This window comes from Taudactylus pleione, unplaced genomic scaffold, assembly GCF_031769625.1.
Source record: "Taudactylus pleione unplaced genomic scaffold, aTauple2 ptg000535l, whole genome shotgun sequence".
In the NCBI taxonomy this organism is placed as follows: domain Eukaryota; kingdom Metazoa; phylum Chordata; class Amphibia; order Anura; family Myobatrachidae; genus Taudactylus; species Taudactylus pleione.
The window spans coordinates 6,539,983-6,562,561 of record NW_028284937.1 but is presented as its reverse complement, the minus strand read 5'-3'; the positions used below and the strand labels follow the sequence as shown (position 1 = coordinate 6,562,561).

Sequence of the window (22,579 nt, the reverse complement as noted above, 5' to 3'; positions counted from 1 at the left end):
ATTTGTGAGAACCCTGGTATGATCTGGTAGGATATTAAGCCTCACAATAAAGTCGTCTTTCCGAAAAGAAAGTGGGCTTGATTTATGTTAATTTTCCAGACTGGTCCAACATTTCTATTACATACATCAAGTTCTTGAAATGTCTCCTCTAGCTCAGATCCTGGACACCTGGTAAGACATTTTTGTTTGCGAAGTGCTGTCTGCACGATCGTTATTTGTCCATATAAGATGTTTAAATCCTCTATAAATGTTGTCTGTTTACTTAACAAAGACCGTTCAAAGGGGGAGATGTATTAATGATTGTATTTATATCATTAAAGAACTGCTTTGTGTACTTATCGGCAGGATATTATGCCATTATACAGCATCGTCTTTGTGCCAGGACAGCGCTGCAATTACACAAATATCCCAGCAATGCATTGACTTTCACCCGGTGGTTGAAAGGCACGGCCAACAGCCTGTGCGTGGGACATGGAATGGAGAGGGATCTTTTGGAAAGCAACAATAGCATGTCATCAGTGAATAAAGGTAACGTAGGCTCTGATGATCCCACTTTAATACCAGATAGGGAGTCTGCACTCTGTAGAGCTATAGCTAGAGGCTCAGGTGCCAATGCAAATAACAGAGGTGCCAGCGATCACCCCTGCCGTCTACCTCTACTAACGGAAAATGGAGTAGATAAATAGCCGTTGCTAGAGACTTGTGTGGTTGGGGATGCATAAATGGTCTGAAGAATAGAAATGAAGTCATCTAGGAATCCGAAACGGCGGAGGGCTTCATATAAATGGTCGCAACTAATGAGATAACAGGCCTTTTCGTCATCTAATGATAACAACACCGCAGATTCCTGACCCCCCAGAGGACCGAATCCACTGCATGACAGAAAGGACTTTATGTAGTTAACTACGGAAAATCTTCCCATAATGAATCCCGTCTGGTCTGCATGAATGATACAGATGTGACCACATACATCTTACCAGTGACGTGCAGTGAGGTCAATGGCTGGGGAGGAACTCATGGAGATGGGTCGGGGTGCTGGGAGCCTGTGAAATGAACAGTATTTTATTCCTGTGGTGTTGGGGGCCCTGAAAGTTTTATTTTATTTTCCTGTGAGCTTGTGCTTTTGGGCCAGAAGCTGGTCCATTTTTATATTAGAAAAAGTAAAGAATATATTCATTGCTCAAATCCCGGGGATCCTGCATTGTAGGGACCTCCGAATAAACAAATTAATAGTAAGTTCCATCAAACATACATGGGACTTTCTCTTTCACAACTATGGAACACAGAACAACCTTCCTGCTACAGAATACTGTAACTTTTATTCAATACAGAGTGTAAATGCTGCTGCAACTAATAAACAGGGAATGGAGCTGTTATGATCACAATTTATAATGAATCATTCCCTCTCAATCTTCCATATGGACTATGATAGAGCCAATCTAATGCACGTAAGCACCTACACCTATGGTAACAATCTAACCTATGTGAGAATCCATATGAGAACACAGGATTTAGAGTAGCACATTTCTTCTTGAAGAACCACGACTTTTATCTTGTTATTCAGATTATAGGCCTGATTCAGAGTTGTACGCTTTGCCGATGTTCATGCCGTTGAGCTTTTATCGGCCGACTAAGCATGCGTCACAGCCGCAATGTGCACGCATGGCGATTGATTTGTGAATATGCTAGCCCAGGGGATTCATTAGCAAGTAATTGACAGGCAGAGGCCATTTATCGTGAGGTAACAGGGAGAAAAACGCAGGAGCATCACAACCGTTTTTAGGGCGTGTACCAGCCGCCGACTGATCCAGTATGCAGGAAACATGGCCCAGGAGTCTCAGTTACAGTGGCCTTTGCGAGTGACCATAGACTCAGGAAGTCGATTTTTGTCGGATCTTCGCCCGATGCCGCGTATGTGTACACAGTTGCGGACAGCTGCGATGGCTCTGGTGGGCATCTCAGTACAAGTCCCGGCCGCTGTAGTATTAGTATATTACACACATCCAGAGCTGCGGCAGCATTAGAGTACAACTCCGAACAGGGCCCTGTGTGCAGTATTAATCCTGTGCCGATGACGTTATAAAAATTTACTAAGCAGCAGATTATCAAGGCTACCGGTAAACAATGGTTTTTCAAATGGCAATGATATTAAACTTAACCCTTCGTCTCATCTTCTCATAGAATTATTATCTGCAACTTCCAGAAACAATGATCACAAAGGTGCTTTTATGTGTTTTCTTCTCTGATTTCTGCAATGATTTAGTAAATGGCTCTGCAATGGAAGAACTCCATCAGATTTGGTAGTCGTTCTCACACAGACATGTAATTTTGGAGGCTGGCCTATTCATCCACAAAAGGTGTCACATGGTCTAAATGTGTTTTTTATAATGGACTTGATCGTCCTCAAGCAGATAAGTCTTTGGACTCTTCTTGCACCATTCCCCCCTCAATAATGCTTTTCTAATAATAATAATATTGGGTATGCATTCAAGAAAATATTTGAAGTTGAAGCTCTAAGATGTACAATGTGTCTATATTGCATTGACTGCATATGAGCACAGTGATGTTTGAGAATAGCAATGAGTGTCTGATATCATTGTTGGGTTTGGAACTGGGGAGATTTTCTCAGTGAACCTCAATAGAGTGGATTAGCATCTGTACTAATCAAGGCACAGTTAAACATACAACAGCCTCTTGTCCAGCAATGTGTCATTCAATTCACATTAAACATCAGCAACAGCCCAACTTTATAGATTTGACAGTCACTCATATAATCCATCTTACATTGGAAAAGTGTAAAAGATCTTTATTCCATACAGCTCTTCAGTAGGTACGTCTATTTACCTTCTGTTCTAGCATGGTAATCTTCATTGTTAGGGAAACAGAGTACCTACCACATACATTTAATGGTCATATTAACTAGCAGGATGAAAGCCGGCCGCCCCGCGGTAAGGAGCTCACAATGTGGAGCTTGTAGACTCCATGCTGCATTATGAGAGTGCACGTTGGGCCTGGCAGGAGAGCCACACTGCTTAGCTAGGTGAAGAACAGCAGTTCTCTTGTGAAAAGCATCGGACCAGATTATAGTATCTTGTATAATGCAGAAATGTGCAGTTGGTAACTTGGGCTTTGGAAGATTCATATCTGTACTATAAGAATTCAACTTCATTTAGTATCTAGTGTTCATTCTAGCACCCTGCACCAGTCACAACCTGTGCAGTTCCACCAGAGCAGACAGCGACAGCCCAGGCAGGAAAGAGGAACTGCATGGCTTGTGACAGGTGCAGGGTGCTAGAATGAGAAATAAACTGTATCCAATTAACTATTTTGTCCTATTTAGGTCACAGTCTCTACAGAGTATTTACTATCCACAAGGGAAACCTACCATTGCCAATCCAGAAATAAATAATTGTATCAACAGACAAATCCATAAGGTTACAATTCTCACAGATTCCGACAGACTAAAGGTGCCCACACACTAGGCGATATTTTACACGATCAGCACAATTCCGACGCATTGGAACGACAGATCGTGTAAAATATGTCTTAATCGTGAGTCTCTACTCACGATTACGATGCGCGTACCCGCTGGTCGTACATCACATCTTCAGATCTTGCCTGCTGCAGGCAAGATCTTAAAGTCTTATCACGATGCACGATAGATCCTGGGTCAATTTGGATAGTTTTAAACACCAAATCGTGCCCACGACTGCAGGGGGAGAAATCGGACACGATATCGGATCGTGACCTGAACACCTAGTGTGTGGGCACCATAAGCATAATTTTCCAGCGGAAAAATACAACGTATACCCAGTCATCTCCCCCTGCTGGGAGCATTAATCAAAGTCGGGGCAGGGTCCAGGGCTGGAGAATTTTGTGTACTGAAGAATCTTGTCTCTTGGGCTAAGGGGACGCCAACTGAGAGGGAGTTCCTCGTCCCCATCACACAGATAATCCTCTTCTATCTTCACCTGTAGAGAGCAATGAGTACATGGGTAACATAGGCCTGTGGAGAGCAATGAGTGCATGGATAACTTACGTTGACAGATATTCATCTACTGCTAGAACTACCTTACCTGTGCTAGCAGTGGCTCTGTTGGAAGAAGTGATGGGCTTATTTTTTTCCCGTGGTCTCTCTCCTCTTTATACTTTTTTCTCTTCTTAGCTGGGGGTCCTTCTGCGAGAGACGAACTTTCTGGACTAGTAGCCTCTAACCCAAGGGCCGCCCCAGACAGACACCTTGAGAGGTCCTCATTTTCTGGTGGTTCGTTTTCAGAGTGTGCAGGGGTTGGCGTATTACATGTGTGGGTGTCCTCATCCTGTAAACATGAAACACTTAACTTTGAATTATGTAGAACAGTTGTAAAAATGTGTAAGTATGGTTAATTTTTCATGTATTTTCAGACATCTTGGTACAATTATCCAGACCAGAGAGCAGTCTAGATATAAGTGGGAGTAGGCATCCTGCGTATCAACCACTGACTGCCTATAGAAAAGTGTCCAAGTGGTATTTAGCATAAATGGAGGCAAGTATGCACTTCTCCTTACTATGTTTTGGATGAAGACCCTTTCAGACATGGCAGTGTTTCTCTTGTGCTGTCACACTTTTCTTTCCCGTGCACACATTTTTATAAATTATTACTTCCTTATTGCTCCAAATCCTCTTTCAGCCTTTTATTTTTCTTGGCATTTCCCGTTCTGCTCTCAAAAGCAGGTCTCCAATAATCACCATATACATAACCTTACACTTGTCTACAGTGAATCACTTTTACAAGTAGGAAATAAATCAGCAATCAAACCTGACACCAACAAGTGAGCAGACATAGAATGAGAGTCGCTGGTGGGAGACGGGGATGAGAAGGCCCTCTGGTGGCAGGAAGAGAGATAGGAGAAGAAGCTGTCTGCTTTATACTATTTATTTCTCACTCCAATTACCAGGATTCTCTTCCACTTTCCTCCTCTCAGAGAATGCCCCAGTATAATCTAAATAAAATCACAACCACTGCACGATCTTGGTCCCAACTTATACATCTTCATAATAAGTAAGTAGGTGTGTTTCACAATGACATATTGCATTGCTGGCAGGGACGTCGATAGCAGTGACGGGCCCAAGAATGGGCATGGGTGGGGCTGGCCAAATTAAAACGTTGTGGCCACTCCCCCTCTCAAAATAATCTTAATAAAAAAGTACCATGCTCAGTGGCAGCAGCCTCCCTGGACCCTCCGCAGCCCATCACACACAGAAGCGTGTGCTGGGCAGTGGAGAGCGACTCCTACCGCTGAGCAGCAGCGATCGTCCCTCTCTCCCTGCCCCGATGTCCTGGGCACCCGCCCCGCCCCAAGTAAGTAGTACCTACTCCCCCCTCTCGGGGCCCCTGTTTGCTGGTTCCTGTCTGCAATTATCAGTTATGCATGTAACAAAACAGTGTCAAAGGCTTTCTCTTCTGCTTCAGTATCGTGTATTAGACTATTCAGCAAATTAAACTGTTGTAGAGAGCCCTGCACTGGTATATACAGTCAGCTGCATAAATATTGGGACATTGACAGAATTTTCATATTTTGGCCTCTATTCACCACCACAATGGCTTTGAAATGAAACAAACAAGATGTGCTTTAACTGCAGACTTTCAGATTTAATTTGAGGGTAATTACATCCAAATCAGGTGAACGGTGTAGGAATTACAGCGGCAGCGGTGCCTAACCTAACCCCCCCCATAGGTTGGAAAGATGGACAATGACCAGCTCTGTTTTGGACATGCTGAGCTTTAGGTAATGTGGTAACATCCATGCTAAAATAGAAGAGAGACAATTGGTTGCAGAAGGGAGTAGAGAAGGGTAAAGGAAAAGAAGATTCAGAGGTGGTCATATAGGGCTGGTACTGGGGCTTTGGGGCCGATGCAGCGTTAAATGGAAGCCAGCATGCTGCAGTTGTTACCCACATTGCATACAAGGAAATAAAGGTGTCTATTTGCCCAGATCTGTAGTTGTATGCATCAATGGGACTGCTCCACCCTATCTTTATGCTTGGTTTCATAGGCAATTTATAATCTGCCGTTGTATCGACAAACCCTCTACCCAGCTTCACTAAACTCAACCTAAGTATGAACACTCCATTCCCAGTTGCGGGCGTAGTATGGAGGTAAGGAGAGGAGGTTGTGGTCATATATATATATATATATATATATATATATATGAAGTAGAAGTGGGAGAAGAAAAGGTCTGGGGAGTCATCACAGTACATGGGAGCTGCACAGGAAGGATCCAAAGGAAAACAATAGCTAGCACGAGATGCTTTGGGGAGGCAGTGACAGTTGGGTTGGCGTTGGGAAAGTTGAAATCACCTAGTATAAGAGAAATTATGTCATCATGGTATTAGGAGACTGTGCTCGGGGTCAGGGATTATAAGTGACAGAAACATGAACATGAAGGTAGAGCCAAGAGAAGGAGGGGGACCATACTGAGACCCTATCTGTAATCAGAATGGGAACATATGAAGCTTCAATGGGGACCTGCAAAGGGGCAACATGTGGAACAGTTATTAGAAAGCAAGGGAGATCCAATCAGAGCTAGAACAGGCAATGTGGGAGGCACTAAAGGGAATAACTTTAGATTATGTTTTGCTAGAATACTACATTTTACCACTAGCAAGAAGGTGAGATGGCTTTTTCTATAATCATCTCCATAGGAGTCCAAGACTTTCATCAGAGATCTAAGAAAAAAAGAAAAGAAAGTGTTACATGGTAAATGGTGCAGTTTTAAAAGCTACTTATACACTATGACCTGTTTCTCATTAAACTGATCTAATATTGTAGCCCTGGGGGCTTATGTAATAGGGTGCATCTAGCAGCTGTTGCGGGAACTCTTGCGTGTCTTCCCATATCTTTAAAGCGGCAATCATTTTAAAGACGAAACCAAGCTGGTGAAGACTCACGGGACTCCCCGCAGCGGCTGCAAGTCACACACTATTACATATCAGAACAACATTCCTGTCTGACCTGTTTCTGTATGTCAGAAGCCAAGTTCAGTGGATAACATGGAGTAACCATCATTCCACTATCTATCTTTGTAATCCTTGCTCTCTGGCCTTTTAGTCTAACTGCAAAAACCACCAAATATACAAAATCTAGCCGTCCACTAATGTCATTTAATGGCAAACAATCTTGACTGTTTGATAATTCAGCTGAATGGACATATGATGGTGTGTGGTTGCAAAAAACAACAGGATTAATACACTGATAATGCTGCTGTCCCCACAACTCTTAGATTGGCGGGACCATCTTTACCTTCTATTATTCTATGTGATTTCTTGGTGTCATGATCTCCTCAATGTAAAATGCTGCGTAACATGTCAGCACTCCATAGATAACAGATAATAATAACGATGATAATCTGTGTGGTGCTGCAGTCAACTAGTCAACTTCATCGTTGCCCGTAACTACCAACCTTCTTTCCTGTTTCAACCTCCGTGTTATCTTTTGCACTTGGTGAAGTCTGTTAAGTATCTTCTCATTGACCTTAAAGGTAACAAGAATTATACTGTAGAACGTTTAACCGTATGTTCCGCACAAAACAATAGCACATGGGAATAGCATGCAATGTCACATCTGGGAGTAATTTCTTTATATAAAAATGTCCTTACACTGTACACATTACACTCTCCACTGTATACCTCCCTCTTATTTTATTTTGTCTTTTCTTTGAAGACCATTTGCAAATGTTGCTAAAAGGGTGGAATTAAATTGGGCACTAACGGTAGTGCAGGCCTCACAATTTTCCACAGGCACCTCTATGGGATGCAAGGGACAACAAGGGCTCAATGTGCCGTTCTGGAACTTGTAATGAACAGATGTGAGCTAATTGTTATTTGATGGTTATGGGTTTAGTGCAAATTTGTACCATTGAGTAATGTTTGAAAATAATTATCTTTGAAAATACAACTAAAGATGTCTGAATGGCCCCTTTACTAATAGCTAAAACATAAAATGGATTAGTTTTTTTTGGAGGGTATTACTGATGCAGGGATCATGCTGCAGAATGGTATTTAGACATACGGCATGTGAACAATTCACCATCTCTGCTCTGTACGCACCTGTTCAATTTCTTTGCAGCGCCGGTTCAGGGCAAGGAATTTCCTTTTATTGAGTTCCCTCGTGCGCTGTTGTGCCTCCTCTTCCTCATCCTGTATGTTATCACCACTGAGACCTCCATCAACAAACTCAACTTCTGTTTCTAGTTCACTCTCCAAGATGTTCCCACCAAAAAGTGGTGGAAGAGCGAGCTCAGATCCAGGCGGGACAGAAAACTCTTCAAAGCTCACAGCAGCCATACTGAAACGTCTTCGGCACATAAGGGGTAAGATCAGGTGAGTAAGGATTACGTGGTTATATAGCCTTAATACTTAAATAGGTTTTTGTTTAAAGATAAAACCAGGTGAAGGCCATTTGGTGATATCAGACATTGTTTAGTGGTCCCTAGCACAGGAGTAGGAATGGAAGGTAGAGTGAGCAGTGTTAGATGTGGGTATGATTAAAAGTAAGGTTGAAGGATCCTTTGTTAGACTGAATCAGGTACTAAAATAGACCTTAAAGAAGAGACGAGTTTTGAGGGAGTGCTTGAAATATTAAAGGTTGGTGGACAGTCTGGCAGGGCGGGGAAGGGTTGCAGAGGAAGACAAGGATGATACGAAAAGGGGAAAGAAGGGTGAGGGTTACACCAGACAGCAGAAAAGTGTAATAGTCAAAGTGGGAGATGATGATGATAGGGTGAATGAGTGTTTTAGTGACATCTTCAGTGAGAAAGGGCAATATTCTGGCACTGTTATTTACAGAGGTGGAAGTGACAGGATTGCACCAGGGACTGAATGAGTGAATAAAGTGGAGACCATGATGACACTAAGGCAGCGTGCATTGAGAATGGGGGAGAGAGTGCTGTTATTCACTGTGAGAGAGATGGGAAGTGACACAGGAGGAGACAGATTATCAACTCTATATGTGACATGCTGATAGAGATGATGCCTCATCAGTCAGATAAACTGGATAAATGAGGGAGGAGAAGTGTCATGCTGGGTACACACTGGCAGATATGTTGGCCGATCAATTGATCGGCGGGTGTGTACAACCGATATGTCTGAACGACATCATTCACAGACATATCGAGTCAGCTCTGCTGCACAGCCGATGCCCAATACATCTGCAGATATATTGGTGCATCGTTCTGTGTGTATGGCCAACCCGCATATGCACGATAGGTCGGCCGGCTAATCTGTCATGTAGGTGGGCTGGGTTATGTAAATTTATGCTCAGCGGGATCAGCGATCAGATGGCATCAGCAAGACACCAGGTGAGAGCCGGGTGTCCTGATTTTATCGTGGGAGCGGCAGAGGCCTCCACAGCAGACAGCTTTGGCGCGGGCTGGTGACAACAGTCGTGTCACCGCGTGGAAGCAGCATCCTATCGAGAGCTGGAATCAGCATGGGGGGACATGTGTGAAGACCATACAGGGGCTGTGAGTGTGCGTTGTCCGCAGATGGACAGAGCAGAGGTGGGTACACTGTAGAACTAATGGTCCCAGCATGCCCAATTGGGAGCAAGGGCCAAAGTCACTGGGTAGCCCAGATGTAGGATACGCAATACAGATGCATGGGGAATACTGGCACCAGGCTCAGCATTGACCTGTATTATGGGAAAGCCAGCAGTAGGATGAGAGAATAGGCCATTATGTAAATGGCATGAATATTTGGCACATTTCATGACGATGATCTGCAAGTGTGTACAGAGGAAAAATTAATTGCCCAATTTCTTAACAGATTTATCTTTAGATGGCAGTGATGGTTGGTCAGTGTGTATGAACAACCACCATCTGCAGTATATCTTTCAGGTGTGTACCCAGTTTTACTCACCCCCATCATACAGCTCTAATCTGCTCTGGAAATACTCCGTCACACATCCTCCTCAGTCTGCCCTTCACCGCCTCTATATGTAGCACCTATATGGCTTCTCCCATGCCACTACCCACCTATGGGTTTACCCTAATACACCTAACCAGACAACCCAGCAGATGTCACCTGCTCTATAAGACCCCTTCCCTCACATCAGTCTCCTGAGCAGTGTCCTGCATTACCTACACCTACCCTCAAGAGCACCTTTATACACCTTGTATGTTCCCATTTCCACCACTGTGTGGAGCTGAGGAGCACTGTGGCATTGTACACATCAATAATAAGAATAACAACCACCACATAAATGGGTGATGCGCTAAATGAAGAAATTGCAGACATATGAGAGAGTAACTTGCCGGGGAAGAGGAATAAGAGAATTTGCCGACACTAATGTCTGTACACGGAGCATATTCCACAGCACAGTGTAAATGTGCTCACTGAAGGCATGCAAGGGCTGCTGCCGTATATATAAAGGCAAGCATGTGCATGTCCTATGTACCAACAAGCAGAATACAGTCCCGATCACCCACATACCTGCTGCGTGCTGCTCACATCCCACCCAGTCTGCTCACTGCCTGTCTCACTCCCGAGTCCCGAAACATCGATTATAAAATATCATTATTTTAAATAAAGTTGTTTGATTAAAAAAAAAAAAAAAAACACTTTAATTCCTGGCGGAAATGTCCGAGTCTGTTCTGTTAGTGACATCATCAGTGCGCGTCCGTTTTCCGGTAGCAGACAGAGAAGCAGCAGCAGATTTTGTTGTCTCAGCAGGTGAGAGTGGTGCTCGCTGTGTTTGTCGGATTACGGTAACACCGGGTACTCCGTAATAGAGCGGGTTCTGCTAACCGGTGCAGGGATGTGTGGTACTGGGATAGCTCGGCAGCCTGAGCCCATGGTAGTGTCTTAAGCCCATAGTTGCAGCTGAGGCCTGATAGTCACATATATACAGCACTGTATGGGTGTATCATAGCAGAAACCCTCTTCCAGGAAAATGATCCATTAAAGACATTTAGCTGTGTATGTGTAACCTATGTCCTGTAATGGGGCTGCTCAGGTGTAGCCGCTGTTCTTTAAATGGAGCCACACAGGTGTAGCCACTCTCCAGTAATAAATGGGTCTGCGCAGGGGTAGCCGTTGTGTGGTAATTAGTCTGCGCAGGGCTAGCCGTTGTACTGCATTGGGGCTGCGCAGGTGCAGCCGCCTGTCCCGTGATGGGGCTGCGCAGGTGCAGCCGCCTGTCCCGTGATGGGGCTGCGCCGGTGCAGCCGCCTGTCCCGTGGTGGGGCTGCGCCGGTGCAGCCGCCTGTCCCGTGGTGGGGCTGCGCCGGTGCAGCCGCCTGTCCCGTGGTGGGGCTGCGCCGGTGCAGCCGCCTGTCCCGTGGTGGGGCTGCGCCGGTGCAGCCGCCTGTCCCGTGGTGGGGCTGCGCCGGTGCAGCCGCCTGTCCCGTGGTGGGGCTGCGCCGGTGCAGCCGCCTGTCCCGTGGTGGGGCTGCGCCGGTGCAGCCGCCTGTCCCGTGGTGGGGCTGCGCCGGTGCAGCCGCCTGTCCCGTGGTGGGGCTGCGCCGGTGCAGCCGCCTGTCCCGTGGTGGGGCTGCGCCGGTGCAGCCGCCTGTCCCGTGGTGGGGCTGCGCCGGTGCAGCCGCCTGTCCCGTGGTGGGGCTGCGCCGGTGCAGCCGCCTGTCCCGTGGTGGGGCTGCGCCGGTGCAGCCGCCTGTCCCGTGGTGGGGCTGCGCCGGTGCAGCCGCCTGTCCCGTGGTGGGGCTGCGCCGGTGCAGCCGCCTGTCCCGTGGTGGGGCTGCGCCGGTGCAGCCGCCTGTCCCGTGGTGGGGCTGCGCCGGTGCAGCCGCCTGTCCCGTGGTGGGGCTGCGCCGGTGCAGCCGCCTGTCCCGTGGTGGGGCTGCGCCGGTGCAGCCGCCTGTCCCGTGGTGGGGCTGCGCCGGTGCAGCCGCCTGTCCCGTGGTGGGGCTGCGCCGGTGCAGCCGCCTGTCCCGTGGTGGGGCTGCGCCGGTGCAGCCGCCTGTCCCGTGGTGGGGCTGCGCCGGTGCAGCCGCCTGTCCCGTGGTGGGGCTGCGCCGCTGCAGCCGCCTGTCCCGTAACGGGGCTGCGCCGGTGCAGCCGCCTGTCCTGTAACGGGGCTACGGAGGTGTCTGTACTTGGAAGACTGCATGACCACATGATTTGGGCCATTTCAGGAGGCCAGTGCTATGTCCCATGTGTGTACTGTACTTTATCCTCTCTAGAATAATATACGGAAGAGAATAAACAGTTTAGGGTAAGACTCTTATATTACTAGTTTGTCTATTAAGCACTGGTAGTGGGAATATATATCCTTTCTTTATTTGCTTTATTAAAATCTTCTATGGTGTTCCTCAGTGGTAAAATATGTCTTTGGCGGATGAATTGCTGGCTGACCTGGAAGATGCAGCAGAGGAAGAGGATGAAAACTTAATAGATGAGGATGACTTGGAGACCATTGAAGAAGTGCAGGAGGAGATGCAGATTGACCTTAATGCGGAGTCGGTGAAAAGTATAGCCAAGCTATGGGACAGTAGACAGGTGAGACTAACATATGAAACTTACATTAAGCACAGGCTACACAGTTTCTTCACAAATGCAATCTAACAACCTAATAGTTGATGAATCATAATGTATGAAAATCTAAAACATTTTTCTTATAGTTTTCAGAAATTCTGCTCAAGATTGAAGAATATGTGAAAAAACAGCCTAAAGCATCTGAAGGTATTGTGCTATTATCCTGGATGAGCAAACACATTGCACGTCATGCTGTAGAGCAGCAAGCTCCTTGTCCATTTTCTGTTTGTATGTGGGAATGCTCCCCGTACGTTTGAGTTGTAGATGGATGTTACAAGAAAACATACCTGCAATAAAAAAATATATACTTTTTTTTTTTTTTTACTTTTCTTCATATGCATGAACACTATGCTGAATAGTTAGACAACCTGAAAGTGCTTCTGGCACTGAGTTTTGTGTTTATTAGGCATGAGAGAAACTGGGTGAGAGCAGGTTAAACATAATAATGATAATAGCTGAATTACAATGTGCTATATAATCACGAATCCTCTCTTTGTATCAAGGCATCTTATAAATGTAACCGACATTCGGACCTGATCTCATTGAGAGCGTTGCCTAGGAACAGTTAGGACAGGGACTACATAGAAGGGTGAACTCCAAAACTCATTAACTGAAAATCTATATTCAATACAGCAGGATTTTTTAGGGTTGACTTGGGATATGTGTATATAGATAAATGAAATACAATGTGTGTGACTGGGCCACACAGACTTATTTTGACACTGTTAATGTAAACAAACCTAGATTTTAGAATATTAACATTACATTTTGTTTGTTTTCATACATTCAGTCATGGGTCCTGTGGAAGCTGCTCCTGAGTACAAAGTAATCGTTGATGCGAACAATTTGACTGTGGAAATTGAGAATGAATTGAGTAAGTTAGACTCATAATGTGGACCTAAAATTATATGGCTAGGTGATATTTATTCTTTTTTACTCCCTGTGACATCAGCCTTCAGTGCAAGTGCAAAAAGTTCATGTGACATCTGCAATTATTGATGTGAGAGTGAGATTTGCAGCATGTTGTATGTTCTGCAGATTTTCCCCCAGCCGCACTTTTCATATTATTGTATGTCCAAATATATACATGAAGGACGATAATATACTTCTTTTATGTTGACATGCACTACAGAAGGAATGTGGGGGGGAGCTCATGCTGGAAGGTGATGTCATTACATAGAAAGTGATATAGAATGTATGAAGCTCCTTATTGTAATTAATGCGGATATTACGAGCAACCATAATCTTTGCCCATTTAGGTGGTACATTTAATCACCACATTAAAGATGTTTACCTAATACCTGCGTGATGACATCAGATTAGGATAATGTTTAAAACATCTGTGTACATTACTGCATACATTGTGTAAGGCATTCTTATATCTCTTCCTGTAGATATCATTCACAAATTTATCAGAGATAAATATTCTAAAAGGTTTCCTGAACTGGAGTCCTTGGTCCCAAATGCCCTGGACTATATAAGAACAGTGAAGGTAGGTGATTGTGTGTCACGTATACAGCGAAGGGACAAAATGCAGCAAGTCTGTGTAGGGGTTGCGGTTTCAGCCGGTGCGGAAGAAAGTATTTCAGTTCTTTGTTTAGATTTCCTTGCATTGTGTAATCTAATATAAAAAATCAATAATAAATGATTTTATTACTATAATACAAAAAGGAGCAAAAAAACAGGTTCTTTTTCAGCTAGAAAAAAAGCGCTAGTATACTTCAGTGCCCCATTGCTTTCCGTGGTCACCTATCGAGGTGAAGAGACCATTCTTTTCCCATGTCACACTTCTGCAGTTAAGCTGAAAAAACAAGGCGTGCAAATGTTTTAGCATTTGATTGCTCCTGTCTGAGATGGGAGGAGTGATATCTTTTTTTAATTTTTCCCCTTCACTTTAAGCTATATTCATGAGCAATTGAACACTAGCAATTTCGTAACTGCAAAAGCACAAGTATTTAGAATGCCCTTCTAACACTCTTAAGCTGGCCACACACTAGAGCAACTTACATCCAACCAGCCAACTTGTTGATTGGTTGGAATGAAAATCTGGTAATTTATAGGAGTAACTGATGATCGGCAATTTACTCCTAAATGTCAGAAAACAGATGAAAATGGTCATTCAGACAAGTTTGTTAAATGTTTGATCTAAACTATTTGTTCGAACAACAGTTTTGGTCCATTTTCCAGCGTTTGGGAGCAAATTGCTGATTGTATTCCTTACCAGATTTTCATTCCAACCAATCAACTAGTTGGCTGGTTGGACAGATAATCTTTAGATGTGTGGCCAGCTTTACTCAGCTTTCCAGCCATCTACACAGATTAGTAGGTCGGGAATCTGCTGAATGGAATCTGGCCCATTAAATAAAAATTGTTTGTCTGTAAATCCTTCACCTGCTGTGCTGTAAAATAGCCAGTGTGGATATTCAGGAATTAGCTAGGGTAGCACTAATGTATTCTTTGGAAGACTGTAGAAATATAGGTAAGTATAGATTAACTTAACCTCTGTTTTTGTTTTTTTTTGTACAAGAACTTTCTGTGAGATTAATAAAATCATTTATATGTTGTATACTTTACACACATTAAGTCACTGATATATAAACTGCAATGTTTGTAGTAATCTATATATTGTATGCAATCCATATTTTGGGGCATCTGTTTCTAGCAGTTAGTATGCGGCTAAAATAAGCCTCCTTATACAATATCATTTGCTTTGCAGGAGCTGGGGAACAGTTTGGATAAATGCAAGAACAATGAGAATCTTCAACAAATACTTACCAATGCCACTATAATGGTTGTCAGCGTAACTGCTTCCACTACCCAAGGGTAAGTCCATTATAGTACAAGCCATGCTATTTTATTTGCTATTGCACAGCATACAGCTAGATCATGGTGGTGTATGGTTTATGTACAGACAACAGCTGACTGATGAGGAATTGGAGCATATTGAAGAAGCTTGTGATATGGCACTGGAGCTGAACCAGTCCAAGCACAGAATCTATGAGTACGTGGAATCGCGCATGTCCTTCATTGCTCCCAATCTCTCAATCATTGTTGGGGCTTCAACTGCAGCCAAAATAATGGGTAAGTTGTAAGCATTATTTTGGAAGTTTTTTCTGCAGAATATCCACTAATTATAAAACAAAATGTATGGAATAGTATTTGTTCTGCTTCTCAAGTAATATAAACCAAGCCTTTTAAAGTAATTGCTGTGATTTAAGAATAAAAATAAACAGGTGTGTAGCATGGGATGCAGTCAATATCCCGAAAGTCAGGATACCGGCGTCGACCGGTCAGAATCCCTGCGTTGGCATCCCGATGGTAAGTACTGGGGATAGGGTTAGGCACAAAGGGGGGAGGGTTAGGTTTAGCATGCAGGGAGGAAGAGGTTAGGTTTAGGCATTGGGGAGGGTTAGGACACTGACTGACAAGTGTTGGTATCCTAACCCGGTCAGGTTGGGATTCTGACCGCGGGGATCCCAAGTGCCGGCATCCCATACCCAACATTGTAGCCCATCTCAAACTAAATAATTGTAGCCTAGCCACACATGATGAGTACATAGCTGAAACAAAAGCTTATTGTGTCATCTCAACTCTTAAACTCAGATCCCCCAGTGATCTGAGCGGTTGTTAACCCCAGGCCTCAAATACTCCTAATAGATCTTGTTTTGTAGATTTCTTCAATTATGCACAGGTGAGTTAATCTATTTTGCTGGGTCAGTAATAATCCCACCTGCTTCCACAGACAGGAATTCTCAAAACATGACCTGTTGAGGGTACATGAAGGTTGGAGCTGAGAACCACTGCTCACGTGAGGATTCCAAAACTCTGGCCGGGTGAATTAACCTGTCTGGGTATTTGAGTTTCGGACTTGCGAAGCTCTCCAACTTCACTATACTAACTTCACATTAGAAGCAATCACTGCATATAAGATTGTAGACATTATGGGGATATCAGGGTTTATTGCAAAGTATGCCCTTTTGAGGTTCCGTTCTAATACTGCCCACGCGGATAAATAGGTGTTTTAATTCCACTAAGGAAGCCCGTACATTGTTGATAGTATCCGGTAAGCAGGGAATGCAGTTGCCTCGACAGGCGATAGATAAACAAAAGCCCTTTAATACATGTCTGTATATAGATAACTTGGAGCTGGTTAGGTTGTATATGAAAACTATCTTTGGGGACCAAAACAGCAGGGATATTCAAACAGCCATCTGACCAAAAGGTGGTTTCATACTGCAAGCAGGAACAAAGACCAAAGCCATAGGTTATCTGTCTTATTGTAAAATTTATATTTCTACAATATCTAGGAGCTTCAGAAATCCTAGAAATATACCTGATGTTTGTGTGCTTGTTAGATGTGATTTGGTGGTACCTAGGATGTATGGTTTGGTGGAAATGTGGTATCTAACCAATCGTACATCCTAGAGCAGTCATGTTTACAATCATTTTGTAGCTTAAAGAGATTAATGTGAACATACCATATTTCAAGTAGCTTCTGCACAGGGGAAATTATGTACAGTTATTTGTACTTGGGTTAAAAGTTACGTGGGCAGTACTCGCATGGACCCTGGGTTATTAACTGGCCAGCCAGTCATCTGGGTCATGAAATCGCTGTGGGGGAGGAAAAAGTTGATAAAAAGGTATGGTACAATTGATTCCTCCAAAGTCTGACAGAGCAAAATGCTAAGTTAAAGCCTGGACCTGCATTTCCTGTCGTTCCCCAGTCCAGTAAAAGCAGAGTAATTCTGTGTACGTTTTTTTTTTTTCCTTTTTATTTTGAAATTGCAGAATGCTTGTCTATGCTGTAAAGCTGTGTACACATTAGATCAGGGGTGGGGAACCTTTTTTTTTTTTTTTTGCCAAGGGCCATTTTGACATATATAACATTATTTGCAGGCCACACCCCCTCAGTGTGACGTCACACAGGGGTGGGGCCTCAATTGCCAGTGATTACAGCAATGGGAGCTGTAAAGGCAGCGGTGTGACAGTCTGAAGCGTCCGAAGGACGATCCAGGTGGCACTGCTGCATAGATTCTGGCTGCAGGGTGCCATTCTAGGTGCCATTCTAGCCAGATGAGGCTAGCAGAAAAAAGCTCAGCGGGCCAGACCAAATTATTCCGCGGGTCTGAGGTTCTCCATCCCTGCATTAGATGATATGTCACCCGATCCGGCGGATTGGGTCGACATCGGCCAGTGTGTACGCACTGTCTGCTCCCTCAGGATCGTTCATCGCATCGACAGATCTGCAGTACACGTTAGTCATTGTGATGAATGACCCCATACATTTGAATGCGACTGGTGAACGACATATTGTGCGGTCGGTCACCAGATCATGTGGTGCGTTAGACATGATATGTCGTCCGTCGCATCATGGGTCGTCTGATGTGTACCCACCTTATCTCTTTTTATTTAATTTATGTAAATAAACATTGTTCTCCTTTTTGTAAATAGTGTTCCTTTATTAGCTAGCTTGTTTTCATATATGCAACCAGGACACAGCCTTTGAAGAAGCTATTTGATCACTAAGGTTATGCTAGAACTTATTTAGTATTGCTAGAAGCAGGGTTAGACCAACTGAGTGCTAGTTTGTGCACAATTGTGATAGTGTTTGGGGCCTCTTATGTCCATGGGTGGTGGCAAGCAAGAGAGGTGTATGATACAACGGGTTGATAGAATATTAATTGTGACTATTATATTAGGCTCCGCCCTTGCTACATTAGGATTTGGGGAGCTGCGTGATCGCAGTCCTGACACTAATTTAATACCAATCAGGGTGGTTCTGACCTAGTCTGAGTCAAACAGGAATACCTGTAGGGGTCTAGCACAAAGATAATCTAACCCAGTACCCGTTCCCATGGGTTTTTTTTTTTGTTGTTGTTGAAACATTAATTTCTATCATGGAAATCCATAGGGTTGTGCTTGCAAATAAGGACAGATGTCTATGAATGATGCTTGAGGGCTTTTTCATATCAATGTATTTGTGATATGGCTTACACATGCTAATTATTGCTTGGAAGGTTTACTACATTTTACATTTATTTTTTATGAGCTCATGTGTTCTTGCAAGAACAGAAAGCCGGAGACGCATTTAAAAAAATAGAAGTTAAATTAGTGTTTTTTTCCATTGATAGAAATGGAGTCCAGCTCAATGCATCACAAATACAGATGCTTTTTAGGTGTGTTTTGTGTTTTTGGACTGAAATGTTTCTAAAAATGCCACTTGCAGTTAGACAATGCACTGGCCCTCATGCTAAGTGGCTACTTTGGTTTAAAGTTTATCTACAGCTCTGTTTCATTCCTTTCAGGTGTAGCTGGTGGCCTTACAAACCTCTCAAAGATGCCTGCCTGTAATGTCATGCTCTTAGGGGCTCAAAGGAAAACCTTGTCTGGGTTCTCTAGTACCTCTGTGCTGCCGCACACCGGTTACATCTATCATAGTGACATTGTCCAGGCCTTGCCAGCGGTAAGTAATGGGAACTGGTTACTTATCAACCTGTAGTTATATCTTTTCTAAATATGTCCTATGTGACTCTTCTAAATGTCTCCATTCTAGGACTTGCATCGAAAGGCAGCGAGATTAGTGTCTGCCAAATGCACCCTGGCAGCGCGAGTGGATAGTTTCCATGAGAGTTCAGAGGGAAAGGTCAGTAGTAAAGCACAATATATTTATTGTAAACATTATTTCCGATTTATATATATATTTGTTATTGATGGTCCTGGGGCTTTAGTCCATGTCTCCTCCCTTACAGGTTGGCTATGACTTAAAAGAAGAGATTGAAAGAAAGTTTGATAAGTGGCAAGAACCTCCCCCAGTCAAGCAGGTGAAACCTCTACCAGCGCCACTTGATGGGCAGAGAAAGAAGCGTGGTGGTCGCAGGTGAGCTTCGTTCCTTGGGGCACCAAAGCAATATCTTTATTTGTTCTTGTACACCCATATTTACATGTTTGTTTTCATCTATTTTATTAGGTACCGGAAAATGAAAGAACGATTGGGACTAACAGAAATCCGCAAGCAGGCGAACAGGATGAGCTTTGGAGAGGTGCGTCTCCTAAACCCACCCACCCCTTTGTCTTTTTCTATTTACATATAAGTAGAATCTTTATTTGTTAGATTCTGCTTCAAATGAAGACTCACATACTTTAGGCTGCTTAATATATTTTTTTATGAAGGAGGATGCTGAGCTGAACTGAAGTTTTATTAGGATGGTTGGGTTTTACTTGTAACAGATGGCAAAGCAACACTGGACACTACAGTAGGCATGTGCACTGCTGAGGTTGTTTGCATTAAAGAATAGTAAAATAAATGACCTTAGCTACACACTGGTCTTAGTATAGTTTTATAAAGGATCTACCAGAGTTTAGATATTATTCTATGGTTTGTCCTGAGAATGTATTAGATAAAGTGCACACCATATAATAGATTTCTTTTGTCCTCCTCAGATTGAAGAAGATGCATACCAGGAAGATCTGGGTTTCAGCTTGGGGCATCTCGGAAAGTCTGGAAGCGGAAGGATACGTCAAGCCCAGGTCAATGAAGCAACAAAGGCCAAAATCTCCAAAACATTACAGGTAAAGCAAAACGTTCCATATATTGTAGCTGGCTATATAGGTATAAGTATGAATGCAACTTTCATCCATTATATTGAGTAAAACTTTTATACAAACTTTATAGAATTAGAGAAAACTAGTAATTGAGCAAAATGTAATTGTGTCTCATGAGTACAGAGCTAGCAATCGCGTACACTACCATCGGGACGGAATCATGCATTAAAGAAAATGTGTATTTGGGGTAACCTGGGGTATACAATCAGGAAACCGGCTGCCTTAATACAGACAGCCGGCTTCCCGACTGTCATATCCCGGCGAGGTTGAAATGCCGGGCGTGTATGTCTAGACGCCTGTCATTTTCCCGACGCCGGGTGCCGCGAGTGGACAGCCGCGGGGGGGGGGGGGGGGGGGGGGTTTAGGGCACCCCCCCCTGGGAGGGTTAGGCTAGGGGGAGGGAGGGTTAGGCACACCCCCCGGAGGAACTTGGGTATAGGCAGCGGGGAAGGGGGGGGGGGTTAGGGTTAGGCATTTGGGGGAGAGGTTAGGGTTAGGCACCCCTAAGGAGGGTTAGGTTAGTTTATACTTACCTTAGCGACGATCGGGATTTCCAGCGCTGTCGGGCTTCCACTGCCGGGAACTCTGCTTTTGTTGGCCAGGCGCTGCCAGCAATCGAACCGCCGGCCATGCGGCCAGCGGTATTTCATACAGATTCCTAACCTGGAACTAATGGAGCTGTTTCTATTAGATATAATAGTTCTGACTCGCAGGAAGGTTTAATGCCTGTAATCCCCATCGCTGCTTTCTGCTGGGCAGTAATAGGATGACATGGTTTGCTTTGAAATACTGGTGGGTTTAGCTTAGTGTAGTGTTAGTGCTGTGTGGTGTCAGTCCTTTTCAGGATCTGGAAACCAGAGGAGTTTGTTGAATGCTGACACCACATGACACTTGGTTGGGAAGTGCTTACGGTATATGGTTTAGTTATGTTACATTAACTCATCATCCTGTATTGTCCTCCCCCGTCCCTTCTCTCCCTGTTTATCAACAGCGTACACTGCAGAAGCAAAGTGTGGTTTATGGCGGAAAGTCCACAGTTAGAGACCGGTCTTCGGGTACTGCGTCCAGCGTTGCCTTCACACCCCTTCAGGTAAGCCTCATCGCATAGATTTCATCAATTGTAAGAACACTTTCTGTTAACAGTACAGAAGTCTCCCGATCCTTAAGTTGGACTTACCGGAAACATGGTTCCAAATAGTAATGATTAAACTGCCCAGTAGAACTGTTTAAAGCCATTTAGCTGAATGACTGAACCGTGTGAGCTGTGCATGCTTGCAGAACTCTTCTGCACATTATTCAATTTAAGAAAGAATCCCCCTATATGATGAATGCTTTGGGGAACAATGTAACTGCTGAAAACAATTTGTTCTAGAGCCTGACTGTTGCCCAGGGAGTCACATCTCTCAGTGATGGCCAGATTCCTGTACAGGCAGCATGCTAGAATTAAATAGGATGTAACTGCCCAGCCCGGACTGGGGCATGAACACCTATTAAGAGTTTATAGCTATATGATATCCAATAATTTATATACTCTGATTTTATTAGTTAAAACTCTTCTCTGATGGAAATTGTGCATTTATATTTTAATGGTCTCTCCTTGTAGGGTCTGGAGATTGTTAATCCTCAAGCTGCAGAGAAGAAGGTGGCGGAGGCAAATCAGAAATATTTTTCCAGCATGGCAGAATTCCTCAAAGTGAAGAACGAAAAGAGTGGGACAATGACAGAATGACATTAGTTGTGTCTTCTGTTCATTTAGTATGGTGGTATACAGTTACTAAATGTTTGAATAAAACCAGAAGCCACCAGGCTATCCAGATATCCTGCGCGAGTTGGAACGGAATTCATCAACTTTACATTTTAAGAACTGCACAGAAGTAGGACATGAATGTCCAGGAAGTGATCAGATCATGGATCCATTTACTGGGATGAATGAATTCCACTTGAGGACTTGCCATCTCATCTTCTAGATTGACTGGTGTAATGTAATGTAGATACGGCTGTAACAAGGGGGTTATATAAAGGAGATATTTGAGATGTGTTGTCAACATTGGAGCAATAATCTGTTTTATGTTCCATAGACAAACTGTTTTATTTTTTATCACTTTGGAATTTGTCAGCGCTTTTATGTATAGAATAAATGATTATGTATTCCAACCCTTTGTTTTCTAAGTCTGGGTATCAATTAAATTATCACTAGTAACAGAACAGTTCTACCGTCAGTAGATGTTTGTTAATTATACCACACCCAGCAGTTCGACGCTGGAGAATGGAGGGCATTGAAGCTCTGTATTAGATCTTCGCCGTGGACTCATTCCACCCATGAACCTTATGGTTAATGTGTGCTCAAGTGGATTTTGAGAAAACAATTTAACATAATTACAGTAATCTCAATTTATTGATATGCTGATCTCTTATTGTTGAAGAAAATATGAGCATCTAACATAC

General features: G+C 43.8%; 2 protein-coding genes across 6 annotated transcripts; one reads left to right on the top strand and one right to left on the bottom strand.

Moving 5' to 3' along the window:
• Positions 1 to 2,790: 2,790 nt before the first annotated feature.
• On the bottom strand, positions 2,791 to 10,564 carry TFPT (TCF3 fusion partner). Of its 2 annotated transcripts, none has more exons than XM_088450938.1 (6): positions 10,472 to 10,564; positions 8,090 to 8,336; positions 7,444 to 7,514; positions 6,640 to 6,709; positions 4,077 to 4,319; positions 2,791 to 3,971 (listed from the first exon to the last, which is right to left on the bottom strand). In XM_088450938.1, exons 2-6 carry the CDS (start codon positions 8,324 to 8,326, stop codon positions 3,837 to 3,839), a joined length of 756 nt encoding a protein of 251 aa, XP_088307064.1. In that variant the 5' UTR covers positions 8,327 to 8,336; positions 10,472 to 10,564; the 3' UTR covers positions 2,791 to 3,836. The 2 variants fall into 2 exon arrangements, with proteins under 2 accessions (XP_088307064.1, XP_088307065.1); XM_088450939.1 differs by lacking the exon at positions 10,472 to 10,564 and adding an exon at positions 9,899 to 10,107.
• Positions 10,565 to 10,617: 53 nt separating this feature from the next.
• PRPF31 (pre-mRNA processing factor 31) lies at positions 10,618 to 22,288 on the top strand. Of its 4 annotated transcripts, none has more exons than XM_088450935.1 (14): positions 10,618 to 10,711; positions 12,314 to 12,496; positions 12,619 to 12,679; positions 13,323 to 13,406; positions 13,927 to 14,024; positions 15,249 to 15,355; positions 15,444 to 15,613; positions 18,838 to 18,995; positions 19,086 to 19,175; positions 19,261 to 19,409; positions 19,500 to 19,572; positions 19,973 to 20,101; positions 21,126 to 21,224; positions 21,738 to 22,288. In XM_088450935.1, the coding sequence occupies exons 2-14, from the start codon at positions 12,323 to 12,325 to the stop codon at positions 21,861 to 21,863; spliced, it is 1,518 nt and encodes a 505-aa protein (XP_088307061.1). In that variant the 5' UTR covers positions 10,618 to 10,711; positions 12,314 to 12,322; the 3' UTR covers positions 21,864 to 22,288. The 4 variants fall into 4 exon arrangements, with proteins under 4 accessions (XP_088307061.1, XP_088307063.1, XP_088307060.1 ...); XM_088450937.1 differs by having other exon boundaries at positions 10,618 to 10,746; positions 19,282 to 19,409; XM_088450934.1 differs by having other exon boundaries at positions 10,618 to 10,746.
• The last annotated feature ends 291 nt before the right edge of the window (positions 22,289 to 22,579 follow it).